General features: G+C 44.2%; 2 protein-coding genes across 3 annotated transcripts in view; one reads left to right on the top strand and one right to left on the bottom strand.

The window, feature by feature from the left end:
- The window catches only part of Rock2 (Rho associated coiled-coil containing protein kinase 2), a 157,585-nt gene extending 148,449 nt beyond the window's left edge, over positions 1-9,136 (top strand). The window contains exons 33-34 of the mRNA XM_020161447.2: positions 4,634-4,723; positions 5,905-9,136. Of these exons, the coding sequence (XP_020017036.2) occupies positions 4,634-4,715 (82 nt within the window). The 3' untranslated portion in view covers positions 4,716-4,723; positions 5,905-9,136. The remainder of the gene's footprint in view (positions 1-4,633; positions 4,724-5,904) is intronic.
- On the bottom strand, positions 7,267-25,811 carry Slc66a3 (solute carrier family 66 member 3). 2 transcript variants are annotated; one of them, XM_020161449.2, is made up of 7 exons: positions 25,565-25,811; positions 21,033-21,115; positions 20,892-20,961; positions 18,683-18,740; positions 15,579-15,699; positions 13,121-13,162; positions 7,267-11,232 (listed from the first exon to the last, which is right to left on the bottom strand). In XM_020161449.2, the coding sequence occupies exons 1-7, from the start codon at positions 25,705-25,707 to the stop codon at positions 11,141-11,143; spliced, it is 609 nt and encodes a 202-aa protein (XP_020017038.1). In that variant the 5' UTR covers positions 25,708-25,811; the 3' UTR covers positions 7,267-11,140. The 2 variants fall into 2 exon arrangements, with proteins under 2 accessions (XP_020017038.1, XP_020017040.1); XM_020161451.2 differs by lacking the exon at positions 13,121-13,162.
- Between the last annotated feature and the right edge of the window lie 1,123 nt (positions 25,812-26,934).

Raw genomic sequence — 26,934 nt, 5'->3', positions numbered from 1 at the left:
ATAGCTCCAGTCCTGAATTAGTTTATGAAATATTTTTTCAGACCAAATGTGGCATTCTTTCAGTGACATTCAGAAGCATTTTGTTTTCATGTTCACTGATTTAAGAAAACTTTCCTCATCCCCCATCCCAATTCGGCATTATGATGTGTATTTAAATTCATACATGGTTCTGTGGTTCTTTCATTTCCCCTGGCTCATGCTCTTCAAATCATTCTTCATTAATTTTTTTTTTAATTGTCAGAGCAACATTAAGAAATAGGGATTTCTTTTTCTCCCAATTTTGCATACAATTAAAACTAATACCAAACTGACTTTATATTATATAGGGTATATTTTATGAAATGTTTGTGTTTAATATACTCTAAAATTCTAAATATAAAATAGGTATATTTAAAATATAACTTGGATTTTGTTATGCCTCTGCAACATCACTTCATTGTTTTAACATCTGAGTCTCCATTGCTTTATTAACTCACAAAAATGTAAGCTTTCTTGTCTGTCTTCCATCAATCTCAACCCACAATTTGCATTGTTTAGTATCACAAGAGTCACATATACAAATTGAAATGAAAATAATTAAGGTAGCAGTGGGTCATTTGAAAGTATCACACATCTATAGTACATAAAGGAATTAGGGATCTCCTAAAGAAATTATTTGAGAACTTCTTTTGAAGATAAAGATGTATGTTAGAATAAAAGTTACGTTTTAAATTTAGTGAGGGAAGACTGTCAAGCAGAAATTTCCAAAATTGGATGAATTAGCTTGTTCTAGAATGGTAGCTTCTATCACTACAGGTGCTAACTGACACTTCTGTGCCTCTAGGCAAGACGGTAGGTAGTACAGCCTCAGTGTGCTCTGTATGGACTGTCACATTGGGTGTGTAAGGTGACTGGTTCTAGAAGAGGTTTTTGGTTTTTTTAATTATTATTAATTTATTCATGTGTACATAAATTGTTTGGGCCATTTCTACCCCCTGCCCCCCCCCACCGACTCCCTCCCTCTCCCCCCACCCCCCTCGCTTCCAGGCAGAAACTGTTCTGCGCTCTTCTCCAATTTTGTTGAAAAGAAGACATAAGCAATAATAAGAAAGACAAAATGGTTTTGCTAGTTGAGATAAGGATAGCTATACAGAGAGATTCCTAGCATGCTTCCATGAACATGTGTATTACAACCCAAATTGATTCATCTCTACCAGACCTCGCACTACTTCCTGGTCACCTTCCCATAGTGACCTCTTGTCATTTTAAGGTTACTGTATTAGCTCCTCTGCAGTGGGCACATCAAACACTTTCAAGTTTTGGATTTCCTACCTTTCCCTGTTCCTCTTATATGTGTCTTCCCCTTAGTGTGTGACCCATGTCCAAAAATATTTTTGCATTTGTTTTAGGTAATCCTTTTGTTAAAGGATTATGTAGGAAAACATAAGGACAGAATTTCTGGTGTGTATCAGTAGTGATTTAATATCTGCCTTTAACCCTTTGTCTGTGTTTGTTTAATATTTGTCTTAGTGCTAGCCAATCTAACATTAATTGAACTAATTCATGTGGTATCTATCCTTCTTAAAATGATGGTTTGGTTTTATTAAACATATCATATACACACACACATACAGACAGACACACACACACACACCACACACACACTAAAACATATCATAAATACTCACCTAATCTTTTGAGGGTAGCTTTTACCTCCATGTCTGTCTTTGTTAACACATACTTTCTTAATTATCTGTGATGTTTTAAGTTCTAATTAATTTGAAACACTTCCCTTTTTTATTTGTGAAGTATTTAAAGTAATAGATCTATATTAGCTGTTATTATTACATAGTAGTGTTTTTGAGTGCTTATTATATGCCAGACCCTCTTGTGAGACCTTTACCTATAACAATTTACATATCCTCAGAACTGCCCTGTGAAGTAGCTGTTCATAATCTCCATTTAACAGATGAGGAAACTAAGGCTTAGAAACCCAGGTCATACAGTAGTAGTAGGTGGCAGGGCCATGAGTTTAGATCCAGATAGTCTTGTTTGAGAGCTTACATTTTTTTTTAACTATAATACTCTAATGCTTCACAGTGAAGTGAGCAGAAGTTAGCTGACAGTAGATAAACATAATATGTAGAAATGCTATTATAAAGGAGTGTTTGAGGATTTTGAATGAAAATGAAATTAGTATGCTTGATAGGGAGGAAATTTGTAAATAAAGTGCTAACTTTTGATGAAGACAATTTGAAGAGGTCCTGATTTGTTTTAGTACAATTCACACAATGCCAATTTGACTAAAAGGCATTTCTGTTTAATTATTTTTACTGAAGATCTTTCTTAATATAATGTTTAAGTCATGCAGGAAAGTGTAATGCAAGTATTGCCTCACCCAGTCTGAAGGAGCAGTACATACCAACGTAGTCAAAACTTACGGGCTTTGTCCTTCTCCATTTCTAAATGTTAGTTAACAAAGTATTTTGGAAAAATAATGGCATTACATAGAACTTAAAGTACCCAAAATAACTCCATAAATGAAATAGAAGAAAATAAGTGAATGAATCCAGTCTTGGATTGGAGAAGAACTTCCAAAGAACATAAGCAGAGAAAGAAAACAAAGTCAAAGATAGACTGTCCTGAAAATAAAAGCCTTTAAAATTTTTTAAGCACTATATATTTGCAATATTTAGGAGGAAAATGAAAAACGTTTTTGGGACTGGGGATGTAGTTCAGTGGTAGAGTTCTTGCCTAGCATCCAAGAGGTGCTGCTTTCAGTCTCTAGCACTGGGGATATGGAAGTGCTTTCTCATTAAGAGAACAAAGAATCCCAGAGTGCCTTATCGAAATACAAAATTACTAAGGTACCAAGCAGGCATTACTATTGAAATAGCTGTTAAACAAAAAAAGTCATCAACCTAATGATTAAGCAAAGAAACTAAATGAAAGCTGTAATATCAAACTATTTTTTCATCTGCCAAACTGGCGAGGATTAAGAAAATTAGTACTGATGTGAGAAGAAATGTCCACTCTCATTCTACTGTCGGTAGAATTCAAAATTCAATGTAACCTTTTTGAAGCATTCTTTGACAGTAAGTTTCATGGCCTAAAGTGTATCTTTATTGATCAATTGGTGGAGGAGACAGACAAGTAGACAATAACATACTCTAAAATGTTGCCTATCACAGAGGCATGAACAGTGTTAAGGAAAATATGGAGAATTCTGCCAGAGACTATCAAAAAAATTCTCAACATGGAGGATCAGTAATTTTCTAGGCAAACAAATAAGGGAAAAGACAACTCCCGGCAAAATGTGACGGTAATCAATGGTGAGTGGTAGAAGATGACATAACGCTGGAGACGAAGTTTGGAGCCGTACTAAAAAGAACCAGGTACACTTTGTTAAGGAGCATAAAAACGTTTCAATGAGAGATTGGTATGTTCAGGTTTAATGAGGTCCTGACCTGAGTATTGACGGTGAAAACAGAGAGAAGAAGCCTGAATGCATAAAAAATTTTTAGGCTGAAATAACCAGAATTAAGCTGGGTGCCAGTGGCTCATTCCTGTAATCCCAATTACTTAAGAGAGTGAGATCTGGAGGATCATGGTTCAAGGTAGCCTGGGCAAATAGTTTACAAGACCCCATCTCCAAACTGGTGATCGGGTTATTTAAAAATACAAATATTTGAGCCTCCCCTCTTCAATATAATCATATCAAGATCCCAGGATGAGGTGTGGGAATATACATTGTGAAGAGCATTTGCAAACTGTGAAAATTAAAGTTAAGAACCACTGGCATGGTGATCACACATGGAACTTTGGGGACCAGATGAGTTCCTTGACACAAGTTGATGCATGAACATCACAATTATAAATAATGACAGGTTGGGCTGGGGCTGGGGATGTAGCTCAGTGGCAGAGTGCTAACCTAGCATGCACAGGACCAGCACTGCAAAAATAAACAAAACCCCCAAACAAATAATGAAAGGTCACTCCTAGTCTTTAAAGTGAAGATGATTCCATTGTTACAATATAGGTTATAGATTGGAAAGAAAAGATCATGTGTACCCCAACTCTTAAGTCCAGTTTATTTAGCTAAGATAAATTGCCAGTGCTGTTTATATGTCTGTGCTTTTCCTTTGTGCCAGGTTTTCACATTAGGTATACCGTGGGTGACCAGTCACCAGGTAGGCCCTGCTGGAATTGAGAAGGCTGGCTCCCATTCTATTACTCCCCCTTTCTTCTAGGATTTAGGGTGCTATTCTGGAAAAACTGAGCTGATAATATAAGCATTTACATAAAGGGAATGTTAAGAAATGTTGAACTTTGATACTTCTCACACTGAATGTCAGGGTCGTTCCATCCTTATTTGGACAGTGAGGATAAGGAGAAAGCAGATGTGTCTTATACCAAATATTACCTCTGTCTTCAGTTCTCTGGTACGCTGGAAATTGTACCTGGTCAACATGATTATAAACATACATTTACAGATAAAGGAAAGTTTTCCTGGGCACTTTCATCTTCATTTTTACCATGTTGTTGAAGGAAATGTTGAAAATGCTTACAGCACACGCAAAGTATGATTTCTAGGCCATAAAGCTGTGGTTTGTATAAAGTATTGAAGTATAAATTTGCAAACCTCCTATTACAGATTGCTTGATTTGGCATTTAAAGACTGGGATTGGTCATTTGATGATGTTGATGGTGGTGATGACGATGTTTTTGATTTCTGAAGAAATGGGTAAATCCAAAAGTGAACAATAAGTTACTTTAGTATTTCCATGTAGTGCATGTGGTTTGCACTTGGGCTTTCATTATTTTGACTACTATTGAAATTCTGTGAAGTTGTTTTTAATAGTATATATTAGTTTTCGGCAATGTGTCTAACTAAAATTTCAATATCGAGTATAAAAGTGAAATGCTATGTTCAGATTCTTTACTGGCTATAAAGTTTTGGTATAGTTGGAATTAAAGTTTTTATTTTAGGAATTAAACATGTGGCAATAACAAGTTGCTAATTCTGGTACCTGCTATTCATTCCAAAAAAGCTGTATTCAGATGTTTTCAAGTTCCTAGAACTAGTTTGTGAACATAGCATGGGGCTCCTTTCTTCCTCTGTCCACATTCTCCTCCCCTCTTTCTTTCTAGCCATACAAGCTTTACGTCTGATAAATGCTGTGAAGTAGTGGTGTCTGATTTGGCTTTCTTTGTGATGCAGTGAAGTGTTTGCAAGAATTTATTGTCACCCTTGCTGAAGAATGCTGACGATATGCTGTGAAAATTCCTGTGCTTTTAGAAAAATGTGAAATCATTTGGTTAATACTGACTAAAGGAGATTGAGGACAGCTGATCCTCCTGACTTTTAAACTTTTTACAGAGAATAGATTTATAAGGAGTAATTTGTCTTAAACTAATTAAGCATGTTGTAAAACATATATTTAAATCATGTAATGTTGGGGTCTGTTTATATCTAGGTTTCACAGAGTATCTTTACATATATTTACTACATTAACTGTTTCTTCCTATTTCATAGATAAGGAAAATGTAACTTGGGGTCAAACACCCCAGTAGAACCTGATCCATAAGTCCACTTTTTCCAGCTACATGAGCCAGCTAGCAGTTAAATCTTAAATCAAGCTTCCATTCAGATGTGTTATTCTGTGGCATATCATTTAACCCTAGCTTGTTAACTGCATTAAAACTTGTGCAGAATGTTTATAGCCAGTACGGGACTTCCATAGTCCATTGTTGTACTAAGAAAACATACAGTTGCATGTGCTTAAAAATAAGTAATAGAATTATTTTATGCATGATTTATGTATTAGAAAATAGTATAGGTTAATAATATGAATGAAATGCCTTTTCAAGGAATTCAACAGTCTCATTTCATTGTATCAACTGACTTTCTTTTTTTTTTTCCAGCTAACTGCCTTCTGTGAAAGCAGTCATTCAAGGTGATCATATTCTTCCAGCTAAAACAAGACTGAAATATGATGTCCCAAGGTTTATTTAAAAACTGTATTTTACCAAGAGACTGATAGCACACATACATATATATGTTCCTTTTTTCCTGTAATATAAATTACATATTTGGGCAGGTTTTCTGGGCTCCTTTGAAACAAGTTGAACCAACAGTGATTGATTAGTAAAGTAAGGATATCATGTGCAACTCTTCCAAACTTGTTTCCTAATGCTCTCTTGGCAGTCCTCACACTACATTGCACAGAAGGAAGAGTTAAAGAAATCATCTTCTCAGCTTCACCAGAGGATTCACCAGCACATTTACCAGAAGAATCTGGGAATGGATTCCACTACAGTGACATTGACTGCATCTTAAAGAAGCGACCATGATACTGTGTGTGTCTATTTATATCTACATATATCCATATATGGAGATATACATGCACATATAGTACTGTAGTACTGCAAGAGGGTTTTTTAAACTTATCATTTTATTTTTATACACATATTAATCAGATATCATTACTTCAGTTGCAACTATGCACTTGTATAAAGCCATAGTGTTGGAGTTGATATCACTCATCCTTATGTACTGATGGGAGCTGCATGTCCATGTTTAAGCAGTTACTGTAACAAGAAGTTTTGAGTTAATCAGATCAGTTTCCTAATGCAACTTTACCCATTTTCAATGCCTTAATTTAATTTTTTTCAAAGTCTCAACCCTTTTCTGCATTTAAGGGAAGAAAAAAAAAACCCAACTGTTTACCAGCTATTAGGATACAAACTTGCTTTGTGGAAGAAAAATAGTGCACTATTTTTACACATAATAGGTATATCATTGTCAGTCTATTTTGATTGTATAACAAATTTTTAATGTATTGGTCATAGCAACGATAATGGATAGAATTGGAACTAATGTGTCTTTGATAAATATCTATGATCCACCTATCCCTTTGACAGACCTCAGTCTTGGTCTGTGACTACAAAACATTTGCTTTGTTTTGAATATGCTCGATACCCTAGATGTGTTTTTATTTCTGGTGAAGACATTTGTGACTATTTTTACATTTTCACACTCTTTCAAAAATTATCTCAAATATAAAGAAAACTAAAATATACCGTAGATATATTTTAAATATTTAAATGATCCCGAAACACACAGCTATGTATGGCAATACTTTAGTATTGGATTAAGAAAACTAATAACTGAGAAGTTGCTTCAAGGGCACTTAATTTGATTTTTATTTTTAAAATGCTGTCACAGTTAGTATTCATGTAGGACCATTCCTGCTGTATTTCTCATTTGCCCAGATAAGTACGCTATTACCACAACAGTATGCAGCAATGGGAAGCATCAAGTTTTTTTTTTTTAATTATGTACTCTTTTATCAGTCTCTCTTTATATACATACACAGAGTGCAGTGTGACGTTGAAATATTCACCTAATATTTCAATGAAGGAAGGAGACCATTTCCATTGCTTTCCTCTAGCATCAGTGTAGAGATGTTTAAAGAGTTTGATCCTCATTACAGATATTATTGTGGGAATTGAAAGAGTAGCCTTTGGCCTACTGAAGTACTGAAGCTGAATTCTGTGATTCGTAATTACCCAGTCTGCATCATTCATGCTGTCTGTGTATGCTCTGTACCTCTGGTCTGGGGCACTTCCTCCCTCCCTCCCTTCTTTCCTTTCTTTTAAAGTAAAATGAAAAATGAAAAATATATAAAATTTATATAGAAGAAATATTTCCATTCATTAGAGTTGTTAAAAAGGAGACTGAATTAATATTTTATATAAAGATTTTGTTACACTATGGGAGGTTCTATCCTATTATTCTGAATTGGAGAGTATATATATTTTTAATAAACTTTATTAAGGTAAAATAATGTCAGGTTTACACATGAATAATTGAAGTATTTGAGTAAAAGAGGCAGAAGTCTAAATTTTGAGTGCTGTGTATATTAGAGAACAAGGAGAGTCACGGTGTGATGCACCTGTACACAAAAATGAATGTGAAGCATTTAGGGGACAAAAGGTATTCTTATGGTGAAAACACTCTCTCCCATGGAGATCTTCACATCGTGTGGTTTGACACAAGGATTGTAAGGTTGCTGTCCAACAACAGAAATGAGCTTATGAGAAACCCTGAGCTTGGGTAGGAATTTGCCTTCCCCACTGCCGCCTTCATGTCCACGTGTTTTGTTCCCAACTACAAACCCACCTCATTTTGTGCCAGTTTCGCTTTTTCTTGAGACCCCAAAACTTCTGAGACCAAATGTTGCTCATTTCTTCACACTTGATTTCTTCTAGAGCCATAAATACCTCCAGTTGGGAGCTAAGAAATAAGTGGATACTGGGATTGTCTTCGTTGGATTTTTTACTTTTGTCTTGGGATAGCAAGACAGAAGTAAAAGGAAAACTAGTGCCGGTATTACTGTTGAAATGTGTAATGAATTTTTTTTAAGTATTAACTTTTTAAAAACTATCTTAGAAGCAAGGTTTTTAAAAATCTATCTGAAAATTTAAAATTCTCTAACTGACAAATGGAAAAATATGCTGGTAAACCTAAAAAGAGGTTACTGTTTCAAAACTAACACATGCCAGAGCTACATGGATCAGGCTGAGTCCTCTGGCTTTGCATCAGTTCATTTGTAGATCCTGAGTGAGAAACATTCAGTTGCCAAACCACAACGTGAGAAGTTCTGCTGCTGCTGTTCATCTTTTCTTATAGGGTTCTGGGGGTAAAAGAGAAACTCAGGCACTATAGTACCTGTACGGAGAATGCTTTAAGTAACACTTCTAAATCCCAATTACAGCACGTCCTTTCTGAGTCTCTCAGTCCCTGTTGACACTGCTACTGACTCACTTTCTAGCCTGGAGGTGGCTTCAGCTTCCGAGGCTGGTGGAGGGGCCGCAGCTGGCTGCAAAGCACTTTGAAGAAGAGCGCTGTGTGACAGTGCTGGGTGTCATGCCCAGGGGCCTCGCCTTGATCCCTTCCCTGTAATGACTTTTGTTTGGAGTTGTAATAAGTTATGAAGTGCATGGTTTAGATAATCATAAATATTTTGATCAGCTGTCCCCTGGACAGAAATCATAACCCCTTGATTTTTAATTCTGTTGCATCTTTGTAGTACTGTAATTGTATTTTATGCCTGCTTTTTATAAAAAATAAATAAAAGAAATTAAGATGTAAGCATTTTCATACTTTTCCTGTGAAATGCTCTTGGAATGTTGCAGCCTTCTAAAGTTCACAGAAAGGTCTTCCCTAAAAGATGTTTAAAGACAGGATGGCCGCCATCTTAGTTGACACCATAGACTTGTGATTTTTCTGCCTCCTATTTTAGTTTATGAAGAACAAAGATTTGATTTGGATGTTTAAGGGACATACAAGGCTAACCATTTTGTTCCAGTGGTGAGGGGAGAGGAGGCAGGAGGCCTGCTTTGTCTACAGTGTGCTGATGGGCAGTTTTCTAGAAAGTTTCTCTGGGGATCACTGGATTCTTTCATGGGACACAGCTAGCTTGCCGGTCCTGGGCAGGGTTTTCACTGTGCCTAGTGTTTCCATTATAAGGTGGGCACTGTGTCTGCTGTACAGGAGCATTGCAAGATTAAATATGATAATGTACGTGAAATACTTGGAATAACTCAAGTGTTTTGTTCCCTCCCGAAGGGGAAAAAAATGAATGCTTCACCTAGGGTAGGTCTCACAGGAGTTGATTTAAGTAGTGAGATAAATATATAAAAAATATTTGGGATAAAAATCACATAATTTGTATTTATACTAATGGTCAGATTATAATAAATTCATACGAGAAAAGATTAACTTGGATTTTTACTGACAACTGTAGTTGAAATAACCACATAATGAAGATTTATGTTTCCATGCTGCGTTTCTCTTGCTGGTCTCAGGCACGGTTCTAAAAAGAATTAACTGGCTTATTGAAAAATAGTGCCTTACCTAACTTGAAATGGTTGACCGCCTTAAAACTCGGCAGAGTTTGAAATGCCAAAGTTTATTTTATATAGGAAATTAAACATTTTCCAGAAAACATCATTTATTTACTGCATAACAAAATTGATAGCATTCACTTAGAAGAGGAAAATGAGTTTTTAAATGTTAGGGTTTATAAAGTTATAGAGGAAAATATAGTGCACAATAATCTTAACGTCGGTTTAGGATTCTCTCCTGCATAATTTTCAGTAGCTAAAACCAGGTGTTTTATATTCAATTCTAGCAGTGGCAGCTGTACAGGTAGGTGTAGCCCTTGTTAGATGGCAGCATTGTGCTTGAATCAGAAAGTTCGTTGGGATTCCTCATCCTAAATAGAGATTGGAGCTAAAAATACCTTAGGTTTGGGATTACGTACGGCACAGTGAGAAGTTACAGGACGACTTCAGTATACAGACCTGCTGCGATACCCATTTGGCATGGACAGGCATTACACCATTTTAGGACACAACAAGGCCACGTTACAATTTAACAGTCCCAGACAATGAACCCTACTAATTTACTACAGTTCTACTCCTGACTGTGCAAAGTCCCACTCCATCTATGTTCATTGTTGTTATGTGATTTATTTATTAAAAGATTCTGAAAGCTAAAATACATAGTTGGCTCTTCAGAGAGAACTTAGTCTGTAGACTTTAATGGTCAGTGATCGTTACTAACTTCCATCTGTCACAACAGTGTCAACATTGTGGATGTCTAGCTGGGCCTGCTGGGCCTGCTGGCCCTGCCTGTCATCTGGAGACTGAGACCGAAGGATTGCAAGTTGGAGGCCAACCTGGGCAATACAGTGAGACCCTGTCTCCAAAAAGGCGGGGAGTCGGGGGTGGGTAGGGAAGGAAGAGAACACTACAGATGCCTGAATCCTACCAAGACCTAAGGGAAAGGAGAGTTGAAGGAAGGGAATTAGCATTTTTAAACAACTGTTCAAGTGATTCTTTTTATTTATTTATTCCTAGCCCCTACCCTCCCTCCCCAGGGTCTAGTTCCTGCTGCCTCAGCCTCCTGAGTGCTGGGATTACAGGCATGGACCACCATGCCTAGCTAAGTGACTTTCAAGTCTAAACCCTTGGCTTCGAAGTTTCTGAAACGATTGACTAAACTTATAAAGGACTTCAGTGTAGTAATGAACTGCTTTTTCTTTGGTTCAGTCACGTGAAGTACGCTTTGTGTGGAGGGGTGATCTATCCATCACTCAGCCTTGATGGCAGGTTTCCGATAGCGAAGAACAGTAGCTGTTACCCATATATTTAAAGCCAGCATGATCACAAAACGTGTAAGAACTAAAATTAGAAAGAAAATTTGGGCATTAAAAACTTTAGACAGAGAAAAATCTGCTCTAAGTACAAGTCTATATAGCGCTTTACCCTCAGCCCCCATCATGAGACTTAGAACAATGCTGACTACAAGTATTGCTCCAAAGATCAAGAAATGATCTTTTGTCACAATGTCTACCTTGGGCGCTTGGCCTGACGTCTCGAGCAATCAGGTTATCACCTTTAATGGGTAAGTAATGTGGCTAAGACGTCCTGCAACCTGCCAGAATCCCTTCACTTCCTGTGAGGTCTCAAGCATGCTGAGGTCAGAACAAGCCAGCTGTGGTATAAAGCACTACCGAGATAATTCTAGCCAGGCGCAGTGGTACATGCCTGTAGTCCTAGCCACAAGGGAGGCTAAGCCAAAAGAATCACTTGAGAAGAGTTCAAGGCCAGCCTCCATCTCATCTCAAAAAAAAAAAAAAAATCCAAATGCCAAAGCATATTTTATAATGAAGTAACTGAAAATGTGACTCAGTGTAACAGTGACTTAAATTCCACTTTCAGCAGCACATTCTCCTAAGAAGGTATGTGAAATTCAAGGTATCTTTGTGACGGTGAAATACATGTAACAATTAGCTTCACTGCTCCCAAAAGCTTATCCCCAGATGCACTGGTCACTTTCAGACAGCAGTCAGGGAAAAACAGTCAGATTAGAACACCCTTGGTCTTTTGAGCCTAATTTTTCGGCTGCTGTTGGTTATGGTTTGACTCTCCTCTCCCTGCTGAGAAGTCTCATCTCCTTCCTCATCCCCACCTCACTTTGATCAGAACAAATCCAGATCCACAGTCAGAGCTGATCACAAGTAAGTATGATCACTGGTACAACGTCTGGGCAGGGTCAGCGTCACTGTCCTGAAGCAGATGTTTCTCAGTAATTATGGAAAAGGTCTTTGTGCTGGGGACGTTTTCTAGTCTTTGTTGAGTAAGTGATCAGAACCGTCTAATCAGTTTCCAAAGATTACTTATAGAGTCTGCTCAACTGGGGAGTTGAAGACAGCCTAAGGGACTGTCACACTGTCTTTTGGTTAACCAACGTACTTTCTCCTCCATCTCAGCCTCTTCTAGTAAAAACCAAACAAAAGGCAGAACGCAAACACTTGTTGAAAAGATGGTGCCTCCAACTTTCAAAAGCCCTAGGCCTCCTCACGGCTGTGGCCGCTTCTGCAGCTCTTCCTGTCAGTGCTCTGCTCCCCTCCCTCCTCTCCTCGCCTTAAACTCCCGGTTCCCCAGCTCTGCACACACACCCCAGCCCCCCACCCCCACCCCCTCTCTCCACAGCTCCAGCCATGTGCTGCTCCTTGGTCACATCTCTTCACCTTTACCGCTAAGAGCTCACCCTTTAAACGGATGTCCCCAGCTCCCATAGATCAGTCAGGCTCCTCTCTGGTGCTCATCCAACTCACCCTACTTTTTTTTTTTTGTCATTTTGTGGTTTTGCAAATGGGTCTTACTACAATGTAAGGCTGGCCCTGGCTCCTGCCTCAGCCTCTCCAGGAGCTGGACTACAGGTGTGTGCCACTGAACCTGGCTGCCCTACTCTTTGAAAATATTTCACAACGTAAGTTAGCTGGGTTAACTGTGCAATTCCGTCATGGTCCGTTTTCACTGCTGAAGTAGAAAGTCTAGGAAGATGAGAATTGCTCTCACGCACTCTCTACCCCGGGCAGTGCTAGAATTAGAGACTTAATTAAGAGGGTGTCTGCTGAAGACTAGGAACATGTCCTTACCATCTAAGCCTTGACTTACTAGTGCCAAGTGGCTCTATTAAATCCTCAAACAGGTTTCACATAAAGGAGGCACAAGTCACATAGAACACAAAACAGGAAGCTGGAAGAAAAGTATTCTTGCTTACTTGTAAAGTCATTGGTAGTCATTAAGGTGGTTATTATTCTTGCTGTAAAAGAAAATTTTTAGCAATAAGTAACTTGTGTCTCAGATACTTTGGTATTTAGCTAAGGTCTTTCCCCTTTACTAACTTCTTGAAAGATTGTGGTGGGACAGAACACTAAATAGCACTCTTATTTCATTACCACCCGAAGACCACCCATGCATCCTGGCCAGGTTGCTTAGAACCTGCTCCCAAGAGCAGAGCCATTTTCTAGACGGTTGCCACTCCTGTCCCTAACTCCCCTCCCTTCTACACCTCTCGCGTGTCCCTGGTGACCACCATTCTACTCTCTCCACATAAGAGTTCGCTGTTTTTAGATGCTACATATGAATGACAGGTGATACTTGTCTTCCTGGACCTGGCTTACTTTCATTTAATGTCCTCTGCATTCATCCATGCTGGGGAGAAGGCTGGGCTCCCTTCCACTACCTGTGCCCACCATCGAAAAGCAACTTTGGAAATCAAGCTTAAGAAAGGCTCTTCACCAACTGAAAGCTTTTTAGAGCACCAAATTCTATATTTCACAGGTAAGGAAACGAGAAGGATAAAGTTTTCCTAAGGGTTTAACTGCAAATGTTACACAGCCAGCAGTTAGGAATGTAACAGTAAGCAACACTTGGCAGAATGGGGATGGGTTAGAGAGTACCACTGCCTGCAACTCAAGGCACGCCACTCCTCACCCCAAAACTGGCAGGCAGGCCCCCTCTGCCTACCCCGATTTGTATTTTCCATATGTTGACATACTAGTTTTTTGGTCTTGTCATCCAACTAAACTGTAAGCCTGGAAGGACAGAGACCAAAATCTAGAAATTTTTTGTTGCCAAATTTGATTATCTGATACTTTACATAGGGACACTATATAAACAGCTGTTACTTAAGACAGCAACTTAAATGGAAGAAATGGACCTTACATAGTTGGAGAGAAGTCTCCTTCCAGTTAGGAAAGTGACCAAGCAAACTCTTGACTTTCAGTAAGGATACACCAGATAAGAGATTAATATCCAAAATATAGAAGGAACTCTCAATACTCAATAGTAAGGAAACAACCCAATTTAAACTTGGGCAAAGAAACTCAAGCATGGTGGCTGGATTACAAAATCCCAGCAGTCAGGAGGATGAAACAGGAAAGGTGGCAAGTTCGAGGCCAGCCTGTCTCAAAAAAAAAGAAACTATATTCTAGGCTAAATGCTAAAAGTGCACATTCCATTCATTTCTAAAGTGATGTTAAAGTTGTTAGCCTCATCTATAAAAAGGGGATATTGGATTTGAACTGTTCTTTTTTTTTTTTGTCTATAAAATCCAGGGGTGAGGTTGTGGCTCAGAAATAGAGACTTGCCTAGCATATGCAAGATCCCAGATTCAATCCCTAGCACCACAAAACAAAAACAAATATATATGCATACATATGTAGTCCTTAGTTCATTTTTCATTTATTCAGCAAATTCTTAAGTACTTGTTAAGCAGAGTGCAATGCAAGATAGATTGCCATGAAACCAGGCTCCAGTGGTCACGCCTGTAATCCTAGCTACTTAGGAGGCTGAGGATCATGGTTTGAGGTTAGCCCAGGCAAACAGTTTTTGAGACCCCCACCTCCAAAATAACCACAGCAAAATGGACTGGAGGCATGGCTCAAGAGGCAGAGCGCTTGCATCTCAAATACCTAAAGATAAATTTGGGAGCTGGTATATCTAATTAGGAATCCCAAAGAAATTTGTGTGTGTGTGTAACACAACAGCACTTCAACATTTTAAAGCTAAAAAAAAAATTCAAGAAGACTTAAGTAATTTTCAACATTAAAAAAAAATAATAATAGCAACCTGGATGTAGAAACTTGTCCTATAATTTGCAGAAGAACTATGAATATAATTCTGATATCCAAAATTAGTAAAGCCAATGAATGTGACAGTTCTGAAATAGAAAATATTTCTGCTTACATGTGGCATGTATGTGTTTTAGGTAGTACTTACAAGAATGCAAAAGAACAGTAGAAACTGTAAAGTCAAGGCCAAACCACAGGCATTCAGATACAAATTACCATATATCCTCAGAAGCTACTGTATGATTTTCATCTTTTTAACCTGGCTCCTCTTAAGGACTCAAACTTTTAAAATAAACTGCTGGAGTAAAATATAATCAACTTCCTGAAGCTTCTAGAGAAGAAAGAGCTGTTAGTATTAGGCCAGATATCTGGAGAAAAGAGTTTTCAACTTTTTTTCTTGCAACTGGAATACAGAAAATGGAGCAGTCTGCGCTGAAGGAACCCACCTTGAAAATACAGACTGTGCCATGGCAAGCTCCAGTCGACTGGTTACTTGCAGAGTGTAAAACTCAAGGGATGATGCCACTCGGACACTAAGCTAACTGATTTCAGGGGACAACAATGTTCACAAAGGTCCCCCCATCCCAGGCGAGGTGCGCTTACTGGCACAGGTGTAGGCAGAGAGGCCCCAGGTCAGCGCGCTCACAGCTCCTGAGTCTTGTGCCTTCCACAGATACTGGAGCTGAGCAAATTTGCTGGCTGCACTGATGAACGTGCACAAGTTCTGTGAAGGATAAAGTAAGACAGTCAGGAGGGAGCCAATTTGTTAAAAAAAAAAAAGCACAACAAATACAGTGCTTTTTAAACAAAATTCCGGATAAAGTGATACCCAATTTGCACAAGACTAAAATCTAAGTTTGGTGGGAACGAATGAGAGTGAGATGTTTCTTTATAACCCACGGGCCACTCCTGCACCCCATGGGGTGGGTAACTAATGGGCTGGAGCTAGTTTCACATTGAGAGAAGTGTCACTACACCCAGACTGTCTCCCAGTCCCACCTATCCACAGCCCCTCAGTCCCTTCCCAGAATGAGACATGTGTGTTACATGGGAAAGCCATGAAGCTGTTAACTGACAAATTCCTAAACTGAAAGCAGCCAGTGGTGGCGAGCCAGCCTCGAGTCTCTGGCTACTCTAACCACAAGCCCACACGGTGGTGCTCTTGGGTCCTCTGGTGCCTGTGCAGTAAGGGCCTGCAAATTAGCCTGCACCCAGCAAACCCAGACTGGGCAGCAGCAGCTGCAATCCCAGGGAAAGTGGAGGCAGGTGGAAGGCCAGAGATCAGGCAGAAGGCCACCTAAGTCTCCCCAGGTGAACTGAGATGGTGGTGGCAGAATGGCGACACATGGGTAGGGTCCACAGAGGTTCTAAGGCCAGGTTGCCAGGGTCCACAGCGAGATGTAAGAGGAAGGGAAGCCCAGGATATCTCCAAGCTCCCACACTCTGGTCTTCACTGGAGGTGCCATTAACAGAGACCATAAGCTACAGGAGTAGCAGGAGTGCTGGCATGGGGCAGGACAGCAGGTCAAAGTGAGGCTGGCGAGCCACAGGCATGGTTGTGGCATCGTTGGGCAGACACATGTGGTGTGTGCTGGAGCCCTGGGCCTCTGATGTTAAAGAAGTCAGGAGGATAAGGAGGGACCAGGAAGGACGTGGGAAAGGATCAGTCAGTGAACAACTGACTGAAGAAGGAATCTTGATGTACTGAGTCAAAGGCTGCAGAGATGAAAGTGGGAGCTGACTGCTGCCCTCAGCATGAGTGAAAGTCACCGGCCCTGGCTTGTCCTCTGCTTCCCAGGACAGCCACGCTTGCTCTGCAGTGGTGTGGTCACTTGGCAGTTCTCAGTAAATCCTTGTGGAATGAGCAGATCCTAACAATACTGCTGCTTAGCAGCGTGTTGGCAAAGGACACCCAGGATGCTTTGGGCGGAGAGAGGAGGTTAACTAGACAACAAAGAATTATGCTGCACGTCGAGCAAGGTGGTAGTCAGGCTTGTGCAGAGACAACGGTCACACTGGGAGAGACCGGGGAAGTGGGCTTTGCTCACATGTCAGGAGACAGCCATGCCCCATGGATATGCTCTACAGAAACTTGCCTGCTACATATTCTACCAGGTTCATCTTTCAGAGAAAGCCGTCTTGTAAATCAGGAAGTGGCTTTGGACTGGGCCGTGACCAGTCTTGCTGCATGGTCAGTCTTACCACACGTACTCAACAGGAGAGCATCTTCTTTCCGACAGATGTCTAACACAGCGCTAGGACTGGAAAGAAGCAGGAATGCGCTGGCTGTTTCTGGATCACTTCTAAGTGCTTTCCTCATCTTTGTGTGAGGAAGTGATGAGTGTGATACCCAGTGTGCAAACCAGCCGTTGACCTAAATTGGTACTTGCAACGGCAGGCATGGCTCAAGTGGTACAGAGCCTGCTTTGAGAGCGCTTGCTTTGTAAATTGGTACTTGCGTTTTGAAGGCAATAAAATTATTGGCTATTAGCTTGGGTTTTCCACTAATTCCCCTCTCCTCCAGGAGTTTTCCAGGAAAGAGTGCATGCTCTGAAACCCCACCCACTCTCCTGCACTGTGTCTCCAGGACCCACGTTAGCCCCAGGTCCTGGTGCCCACGAGGGAGCAAGTGCAAGGAGACTGCTTGATGAAGGACTGAAGGAGGGATCATGGGTGAAAGGCGAAGATATAAGCTATCTTTTAAGAAATAAAAGAAGAAACACCACAAACTATAGCCTTTGACGTTTGGACCTGATACCTAACGCCTGGACCACCAAATTCCCAGCATGCTGTGCTTCTTGCAGGCTCACAGCTGCAGTGCAGACTCATCAGCCCCAAACGATGCCAGAACCACACCAATGTGGTCAGAGTGCACTAGCCGCGCCCCAGAGGAGACTCCGCAGCAGGAGAGCCAATTTAGCAAATAAAAAAGTCAATCTCAGACCAAGGCTAATTATTAAAAGTATATCCTATGCAAATATGGACATAAATGTACTAAAAAAAGTACTTGTTGTTAATACAGCAGCCCTACTTATTTGCCTTCTGCAAGTCTCAAGACAGAAGCAAACAGAGTATCAGGCAGACTTTCCAAGAAAGGGTCGCAGATGCAATGTTGGGGGAGAGGATGGAAACCTATAAATTTGAGTGTTGCAGTGACCTGTGGCCATCAATGAGTTCTCCTCCCTCTGGTCAGGTAATGTTCACTCTGTCATACTGGAAAACAGTGTGGCTCCAATGTGAACTGACACAAATTTCCCACAGAAATTTTTAGCCTTGAACCAAACAAGAAAAAAGTAAGCCCCTTGCCTCATTGTTTTGGGGGGCAAAGTGAGAAAAAGATGAGTATCTTGCCAATATAGAGTCATGAACCTAGTAAGTTCTTTGACACAGTTTTTAACCCACAAGTATTTTATTAGGCCAATGGTTACATATTGGCTCCACACTCATAAACTGCAATTATTAACCACTCCAAACTGGTTCTCCCTGTCCCCCTAAGAAGCAAGGAAAAATTTTTTACCACACTTACATAAGAATAATGTCTTTTACTATGTGGCTAGCACTACACTTTTAGCCTCCTCATCCCTTGGTGCAGCTGAACACAGCACGTGGAATCTGTTCTTGAAAGCTCTCTCTGGGGCAGGGATGTGGGGAGGGGAGAGAAGGTGCTTGTGGTTTCTTACGCCTGCCTTACAAGGGGCGTCACTCACCATGGCCAGGTCGATAATCCACTTCTGCAGGCTAAGGATGAACCAAGAAGACACAAATCTTAACCAAGTGCTAAGGGAAAAGGCAGTGAGTCACTGGCAGTTCCACTCCATCTTGTCTGGGGCAGACAAACCCAGACCCCAGAGGTTGTCAGATAACCCAACGGTGGAGCAGGCAGCAGGTGGACTAGAACTTGTCCAGTTTGGAGAAGACAAAAGGGGTCCCAAGTGAACACCTGCTCAGAGTTCAAAAGGGCAGAACCAGTTTACAAAAGCACAGATACCTGTGTGTGTTTGTAGACTGCTCCCAGGGACTGGGAGTACCCTGACAGTGTAACCGCCTGTCCACACAGTGACTCTAATCCACTGTCACAAGTTAAGCACTTACAAGAGAGGTTCAACCTTACAAAGTAGAAATATTCTGCAAAGCTCACGCAGCATGGACCTCTAACCGGTTTCCCTCCCCCTTTCCCACTAACTCCACTGTAAAAATGAACTGGCTGGGGCAGGAATGATACTGGGTTTTCATTCTGGTGTGTGCATGAGCCCAGCCAGAGCAGCTGAAGGAAGCAACAAGAGCCACTAGAGCCACTGCCAGGGCAGGAGGGAGACCAGGAGGCCCTGCAGTTTCTACCTTCCTACCTTGCTTTGCTTTTCTGTACAATGGACATATCATTCCCTACCCTAGCTACTCCTAAATGCTATCAGCACACAGGAGAGACCCAAGCGTTTGCTGTTATTATAATTAATCACATTAACTAAATGAAGGGATTGGACTAGATAGTGCTTGTGCTGAAAGTCAGTAGGGCTGAATTCTAGCAGCTTGGTCCATGCCAAAAAGCAGCCTGGATGCAGCTGGACAACATTCTGCTTTTTGGATACTCCCTTTTCCCTAATTCTGTACTATCCCACTTCTTTCTATGTATTCCAAAGAATAAATAAACCAGTAAAATGTGACCAGTAGTAGAAACTACTAACAGCCTAGAGATAACTCATCTGTAGGCTTGCCTGATTTCCCAAATAAAAATACAGGACACTCAGTTAAAATGGATTTCATATCAACAAGTATTTTTTTTACTGTTAGTACACCCCTTGCCACTTATACTAAAAAAAAAAAAAATCCATTGTTAATATGACAACCCTCCTTATTTTGGTTTCTGTAGGTCACAACCATCAGAGGTTATAAATGTCTATGGATACCCCAGCCTTGCCATCAGCGTATGGTTCCACAAATAATTTACCAGTGCCATTAGTACTCAAGTTTTCTAATCTATGACCTTGGCATGTTTTGCAAACCCTTTCACCAGATGGGACTAACCTCAGCACAGAGTACACAGCTGTGCCTTCCCACTTACTGCAGAAGGAACGGAGCCAGGGGCGCGGGTAACTCCGTGAGACAGCAGCAGGTCAGCACTCACCCAAATGTCTCTGTCCATCCCCTTGAAGAGGGTGTAGGGCCATTTCACAGAAGTGGCAGGATGAGCAGACTGCCACAGGCACTCAGTGGCTCTCCTGGCCTTTTAAGGGGTGTGAGTTCAAGAGAGCAACAAGTCTTTACAAAGAGGCCTGGAATGCAGCTGGCCTCGCTCATACAAGATGGCACTAAAAGGAGGAGTATGTGAGCCGGCCAGGCTGCACCGTGAACCTCCTGACCTTGACAACACTCGCACTTCAAGGCTCGGCCTGCAAACTACTGTCCTGATCAGAAATGTGGCTTGTGCTGAGAACCACCATCATGGTCCCCATCCACCTGCCCACAGGCAGCCAGCAAGCCAGTCAGCCAGATGTGCTGGTGGCACCATGCTCAATCCCAGGTATTCTCATGACTATTAAGACCCTGGGGACATATTCAGGAAAGGAATAAAGGTAGATGTTGCTCTTAGAGGGGGCGCTGATTCTGTACTTGACCTTGCTCAGCAGTAACCTAATCAAGCCTACATCCTACTTGGCCTCTGCGCACAACAAAGGTGCCCTGTCAGGGGACTGAAGTCTGTATAGATAGGCTTGCATTTGGGATCTAGTTTAACCAGAATGATTTATCTGGCAAAGGACTTGCTTCATATTGCATATTATTAGCAAGCAATACCTGCAATCCCTTTTTATTCTTTTTTCCGGACCTGGGGCTAGAGTCCAGGGCCAGGCCCATGCTCTCCCACTGAGCCCCACCCAGCTCCTCCAAGTCCATTTGCATTCTCGGATGCTGAAAGGATACACTGCCAGGTAAGGTGCGGCCTGCTTCACGTTCCCGTTAAAATGAAAGACGAAGAGCAGGAGGATGACATCTGAAAGGAAAGGCTTGTGAGAGGAGGAAGGGAAGCCTCGAAGGCAGACTGGGGACCAAAGGGCCCATTACCTTGCGCGATGAGGATGGGGTACTCCAGGTAGGTGAGCAGCGGGTTCCCATAGTAACACTGATAGCGGAGGAAGACCAGGAATCTGGGGAGAGGAAGTACACACATTCACACACAGCCTAACCGCCACCCAGCCAGGCCCCAAACACAGGCACATATGCCAAATCCTACAGCTGGCAGTGTGGAACCATAGTACTGAGGAGGAAGATTTCAAAGCAAAAGGTCTGGAAAGTCAAGTTAACCATAACATCCAGCACTTGCTGAGCGCTGGGCTGGAGTGTGACACATGGTCACCATCCGGCCTCTTAAGACGGTCATTTACGAAGGACGTTCAGAGAAGGCAAAGTGCTAACCAGAAGCACAGGAGACCAGACTCCTGGACCTAGGTCTTCTAGTGTGCAAAGCCCTGGAGTTGCCTCTCAGAAGGTCACACGCATTGCTGTCACCCTGAGAGGCTGCATAGGCAGAAAAGGGCCTAAGAGAGCTGGGAATGTCCCTGGGTGGGGCCTTCTGGAAGGCCGGAGGGAGCTGGAAGGACACTACTTAGATTTCCATGTTGCCTTCTGGAAGTGCTACCCCATGGAGGATGTAAAGACGTGAAGTACTTCAGATCCTCTGAGAAAGTTCTAGCTGTGTGAGAGGCAGGGGTGGAGGTGGGGCTGAAGACCGCAGGAGCAAAGGCTCAGCCTGCTGGAGCCTCCTCCCTCAGACCCAAATGCCCTGCTACCCTCAGGCTGTCTGTCCCAGTGCCCAGCTGTGTGTCCTCCAAGCCCACAAGTTCACAGGAGACAGGAAGGAAGGGGAGCCGAGCCCAGAAGCCACATCAGAGGCCCAGTGCTTCCCACGGAATCTACATTCCCTAAGCTAGGCAAGGACAGTAGAAACCCCGGACAGAGGAGATGGGGGCTGGGGAGGTTGTACCTTTTATCTCGTTTCTCCACTTCGGAGATTGGGTGGGACAGGGTCACAGGATGGAAGCCAGTAACCAGTGTCAGCCTGTGCAGGTAGGTCTCCCCCAGGCCTGAGCCCAGGAGGTCAGGGGCCTCATGGCCTGGCTGCACACATGCTCTCTGTGGGCTTTACAGTTGGCCTTGTCCCAGCTTCAGGGACACTGTCTGTCCTGCCTGATTGCAGAGTGGCCCCTTTCTCTTCACCTGTGAGATCCCAGGGGGATAGAGGAGGGGAGGTTTCCACTGAGCAGGCCCTGCTGAAGGAATATTTGAGAACAAAGGCCATGGCGTCTTTACCACACATGTGTGCGTTGAACCGTGTGTAGACCTCCTGGTAAAATACAGCCAGAAACCCACAGGACAGGGCTGAGAACCCTGGACTGTTAGCACTTTGCATACCTTCATAGGTCATCTATACTGGCCTCTACTTCTTACAGACCACTTGGGGAAACTGAGGCCCAAAGTCAAGGTCAGGAAAGAACTCAGGAACAAGATGGAAAGCCAGCATTTCCTGACACCAACTGGCATGCACCTGGTCCTATACTTACAGGGTGGCCTTCTAGTTGGGGGAGTGGCAGTTATGCTTTCAGGGAGCCCAAACTCTCTATGGGCAACAGGAAAGTGTGGCTGTGTCTTCTCTTTATCTTCTTAAATGCTTCTTTAAGGTGTAATAGCTAACATACTCATTATAATAAAATCAAGCCAGACAGGCATCTGCCAGCCAGCCTCCTAGGTTGTTTATATCAGGTCTGCTCAGAGGAAGTCATTTGGATTTTCTACTTCAATACCTATGCTGGAGGTTTAAGCAAACAACACTCACACCCACATGGGTACAGGGGGTAACCCTAGGGGAAGGAGAAGCCAGCATCAAATCTTTGATTTTTCCAAAGAAATCTTACTCTTCTGGGTAAAAATGATAGCAGATACCTCACAGTGGTCCCTCCTGGGGTCCCTGGGGTCCCAGCCAGCTCCCATTCTCACATGTGGCATCAAGTCGCCACCAAATCTTGGAGCCACCTTCTTAGGACTTACAGAGCTCCACCCTGTTACCCTGTGACCCTGAAGCAAAGCTCAAGAACAAGGAGGCCTAAGTGGAGCAGAAGGGTTCAGAGCCAACTCTGGAGTTAAGAGTCCCTGGTACCAGCTCCTGAACACTCCCAGCCTTGGTGTCCCCAGCTATAAAATGGGAAGAGCCTACGCCCTCTCACTGGGCTGTGCACATGCACATGCATGAGGCAGGGTTTTAAGTCTTAGCCTCCCAGGGTTCTGATCTGAAGCCCCCTCTGTCCCAGTCCCTTGGTCCGCATGGCCACCTCCATGCACCTTTAATAATATCCAGGTGCTTCTAGCCCTGGGTGCCATCTAGGTCTTCCTGGGCTTTCCCAGCAATCTCTGGTTTCATTAAGACAGTTCATACTCCAGTTGATAGTTTGCTCAGATGGGGTCTAAGAGGGTCCAATGCCCTCCAGGCCACTGTTCTCTCTCTGAGCCTGGAGGATCAAGGGCTGTCTAATGGTGATGGTCCTGGGGTCTTCCTGCTCTCTTTGGTTTCCTCGGGCCTCCTTCAGGTCAGGGCCAGGCAGGCCAAGGCACAGGAGGGAGGCAGGGCTGCAGCGTGTCCCCACCCACCACCCCAGGGAAGACTGAGAAGGAAGGGGGTAGGCGGAGTGGGGGGAAGAGCTCCAATGTCAGAGCTAGCACCCTGCCAAGATGACCAGCCTGTTCCTATTCTCCTGCCTTTTGGGGACTGAAAACAATGCTTACCTCCTAAGGCTGTTGTGAGGATTAAATAGGTAATGCATGTGGATACACAGAAAGCGCTCAGAAAACCAGAACCATTGTAATAGTTTGCTGGCAGGGATAAAATGCTATTGGAATCTAGTGGCGGAGCCAAATAGTTTCCACCTGGCCTTGAGGGAGAGGGTGAGTTGGGAGGTGGGCCTTAACTCAGCCAAGCCCACTTATAAACGTCTGGACAGCCGGCCCTGGCACCATTTCAAAGGCAGGCGGGCGACCCAGGAAAGAGCTGCCTTTATCTGAACTGTGATGAACTGGCAGGACACTTAGGCACAAATGCGCCACCTTACCCCCACCTCCCACCCTAAGAGACCAGTACATTGCGAGGTTGGTTTTTGCTAAGGAAAGCTGTTGGATATGGTGATAGCAGCCACTGGACTTAAGATGAGCCCTCTCTTCTTTGTCTCCTAAGTGGGTTTGCATTTGTGAAGCAAAGCAATAGTGGAAATGCAGGCTGAGCAGGTTCAGATGTTTCCATTCATCCTGCACAGGATCCACCCTCAGTTTCTGCAGCCCTAGAGGGTTTAGCAAGAAACCAAGGCCAGCTGGGAGCCAGCGTCTCAGCCTGTAATCCAAGCTACTCAAGAGGCAGAGATCTGGAGGATCGTGGTTTGATGCCGTTCCGGGCAAATAGTTCGGGAGACCCAACACAAAAAAAGGGCTGGCAGAGTGGTAGTGTCTGCCTATCAAGTGTGAGGCCCTGAGTTTCAATACTGCAGAGAGAGGGAGAAAGACAGACAGACAGACAGACAGACAGACCGAGACCAAATCACTCTTTCCACGCCCTCATCCCCTAGCTCATTGGAGCAGTCACTGCGGCTACTTTCTGCCCCTGCCTGTGCCCTAAACCTCATCCCGCCAGCCTCTCCCCTCCAACCTGAAATGCACAGCTGCCCCCCACCCTCTGGGACCCCTCCGCACTCTCCAGACCCACCATCCAGCGTGGGAGTCCCAGTATAGGTCATTCACAGGCCAGTAAGGGTAACAGAACCGCTGGTCTGCGGAGCCTTTCCCGAAAGGTTCGCCTTGAAGTCTCCCCGCCCCCCCATCAGATGTAGATCCCGGGGCCGAGCCCCTCAGGATGGGTGCAGGAGCCATCAGCTGGGTGACAGCGGGGTAAGTGGCGAGCAAAGCGAGAGGACTCAGCGGGACAGGGACAAGAAGCAAGACCGCGCGTTTCAGGGAGGTGTTTTTCCATCAATTCGGTCTTTCCAACCAAAAGTTACACAAATCAGCTCTTCAGGTTTAGGTTTAAGTTACCGGGGCGGGGCCACCCCTCTGGATTTGGGATGGATAAGCCCGCTCCTGCAGCCGTCACAGCCCCTCCCTGCCTGTGGGCCTCGGCCCACCTTTCAAGCGGACTCAACGTTCCCCTCCTCTTCTCCCTCCAAAGACCCCAATTGTCTGGATCCCCAAAGCATGTAACTTAGATCAAAGTCCCCTCAGTCTTACAGGTGAGGGATCGAGGCCGGAAAAAGGGTGGGACGGGTCTAGGGAGCTCGAGGTGTCAATGGCTTTGCTTAGGGCCCGCAGGATTTGTCACTAAGGACCTGGACTGATTCCGCTGGGTCGGTTTCTCAGGGATTCAGGGCTCACCAGGCTTGGGGAGGAGCAAAGAACGAGGGTGGGGGAGGCCCTGGGAAGCACCACCTCCCAGGCCCAAGCCTCCCGAGTTAACCCTTTCCCGCCCGGCTCTAACTTGGGAGCTCGAGGATCGCCACGCCCTGCTTAATGAGGCCGAGGCTCTCCCGGGCTCCCAGGTCCTTCTAGGCCGCCCCGGGCCTTACCCAGCCAGCTCCAGAAGTAAACTCGGGAGGCTGATGCCCCGCGCGCTGCGCGCCGCCAGCTGGGCATAAATCTGCGGCAGCTTGAGCGCGGCGCACACGCCCAGCGTGCTCCAGTTGCAGAACCACAGCAGCCCGGCCTCCATGGTCCCGACCCGGGCGCGGGGGGATTGGGACCGAGCCGGAAAACTCACCGCCCAGCCCTCAACCCGCTGCTAGGAGTCCTTCCGCCTTCCCGCGCGCCCGCCTTGCCCCGGCCCCGCCCCACCCCGCCCACCCCGCTCCGCCCCGCCCACCCCGCTCCGGTCCCGCCCCGGCCCCGCCCTCCACCTAGCCCCGCCCCCAGGCTCGCCTCGCTCCTACGTTCACACCGCCCACCATCTGCGCTGCGGCAGTTCGCCGCGTCCCCATTCGCTCCGCCCGGAATCGCCCCGCCCCCTGAACCGCCCCGCCCCCAGTAGCCCCGCCCCCTGGTACCCACGCCCCGGGGCGGTGGCTCAGTCCTGCCCTGGGCTCTGCAGGCTGCTGATTCACTTTTCCACCTTCACCCACCACGGAGAAACGCCCAGTCTAGCTTCCCCATTGGTTGGGTGGGCAGCGGGCCAAAAGGGTCCCCCTCGCAGGAGGACTATTGGGATTTCCCACTCAATCTTTTTTTTTTTTTTCTATAAGCATTTCAGAGACTGAAACGTTTCACTGAACAATTCAACTTAGAGCGCATCCTGCATCCTCCCGGTGTTGCTGGTGGGGGAACAGGCCTGGAGAACCCCAGGACCCGTCACCGCCCTGGGTGGTTTATTTCGAGCCATACGACTTCACTCCTGGAGCCCTCTGGGGGGCTTGCTCCCTAGACCTGGACCCCCTCCTCGCCCCCACCCTTGAACTTCAGAGGCTTTTCTTCAGGGGTTAAGTAGACTACTATTGATAAGAGGGAACTTGGACGTGACCCTTGAGGCGCAAAAACGGAAGGTGGTGATGCATTTTGTAGCCTCTGGAAATCTCATGTGTATTGGGGTCAGGTTATGAGTCAGAAAACACAGGCAAGGAGGGGAAGGGGGAGGAGGATCTTATTAGCAGCAATGACAACTATAGAAACTTCTAGAATCTGTCGAGAGCCTCCTGTGTGCGTGGGTTTCACTGTCAGTATGTCATTTGACACATCTGTTGAAGCAAGGAGGTGGCTCTGGTTGGAAGTGTCTGGTCCTGCCCCATGGCGCTCCCCCGATCCCTCCTTTCTCCTTTTCCCTGTATCAGTTTATTCGAGGGAGGATAGGCCCCCAGAACCAGTCTAGAAGAGAGCTGCTCACACATAGGGTCCAGCCTGCTGGTGGGAGATGCTGGCAGCATTAGGGACCTGGGAAAGGTGTCAGTCC

Source organism: Castor canadensis, chromosome 12 (assembly GCF_047511655.1).
Source record: "Castor canadensis chromosome 12, mCasCan1.hap1v2, whole genome shotgun sequence".
Lineage (NCBI taxonomy): Eukaryota > Metazoa > Chordata > Mammalia > Rodentia > Castoridae > Castor > Castor canadensis.
This window is presented reverse-complemented; position numbering and strand designations above follow the sequence as displayed.

Bases quoted from the DNA above. Each gene is read 5' to 3' on its own strand.
- Slc66a3 (XM_020161449.2), bottom strand. From the start codon at position 25,707: ATGGAGGCCGGGCTGCTGTGGTTCTGCAACTGGAGCACGCTGGGCGTG. The intron at 20,962-21,032 runs GTAATGGGCCCT...CTTTCCTTTCAG, and splicing joins CCCCATCCTCATCGCGCAAG to ATGTCATCCTCCTGCTCTTC. The intron at 18,741-20,891 runs GTATCCTTTCAG...CACTTGGTTAAG, and splicing joins GCCGCACCTTACCTGGCAGT to ATTTGTGTCTTCTTGGTTCA.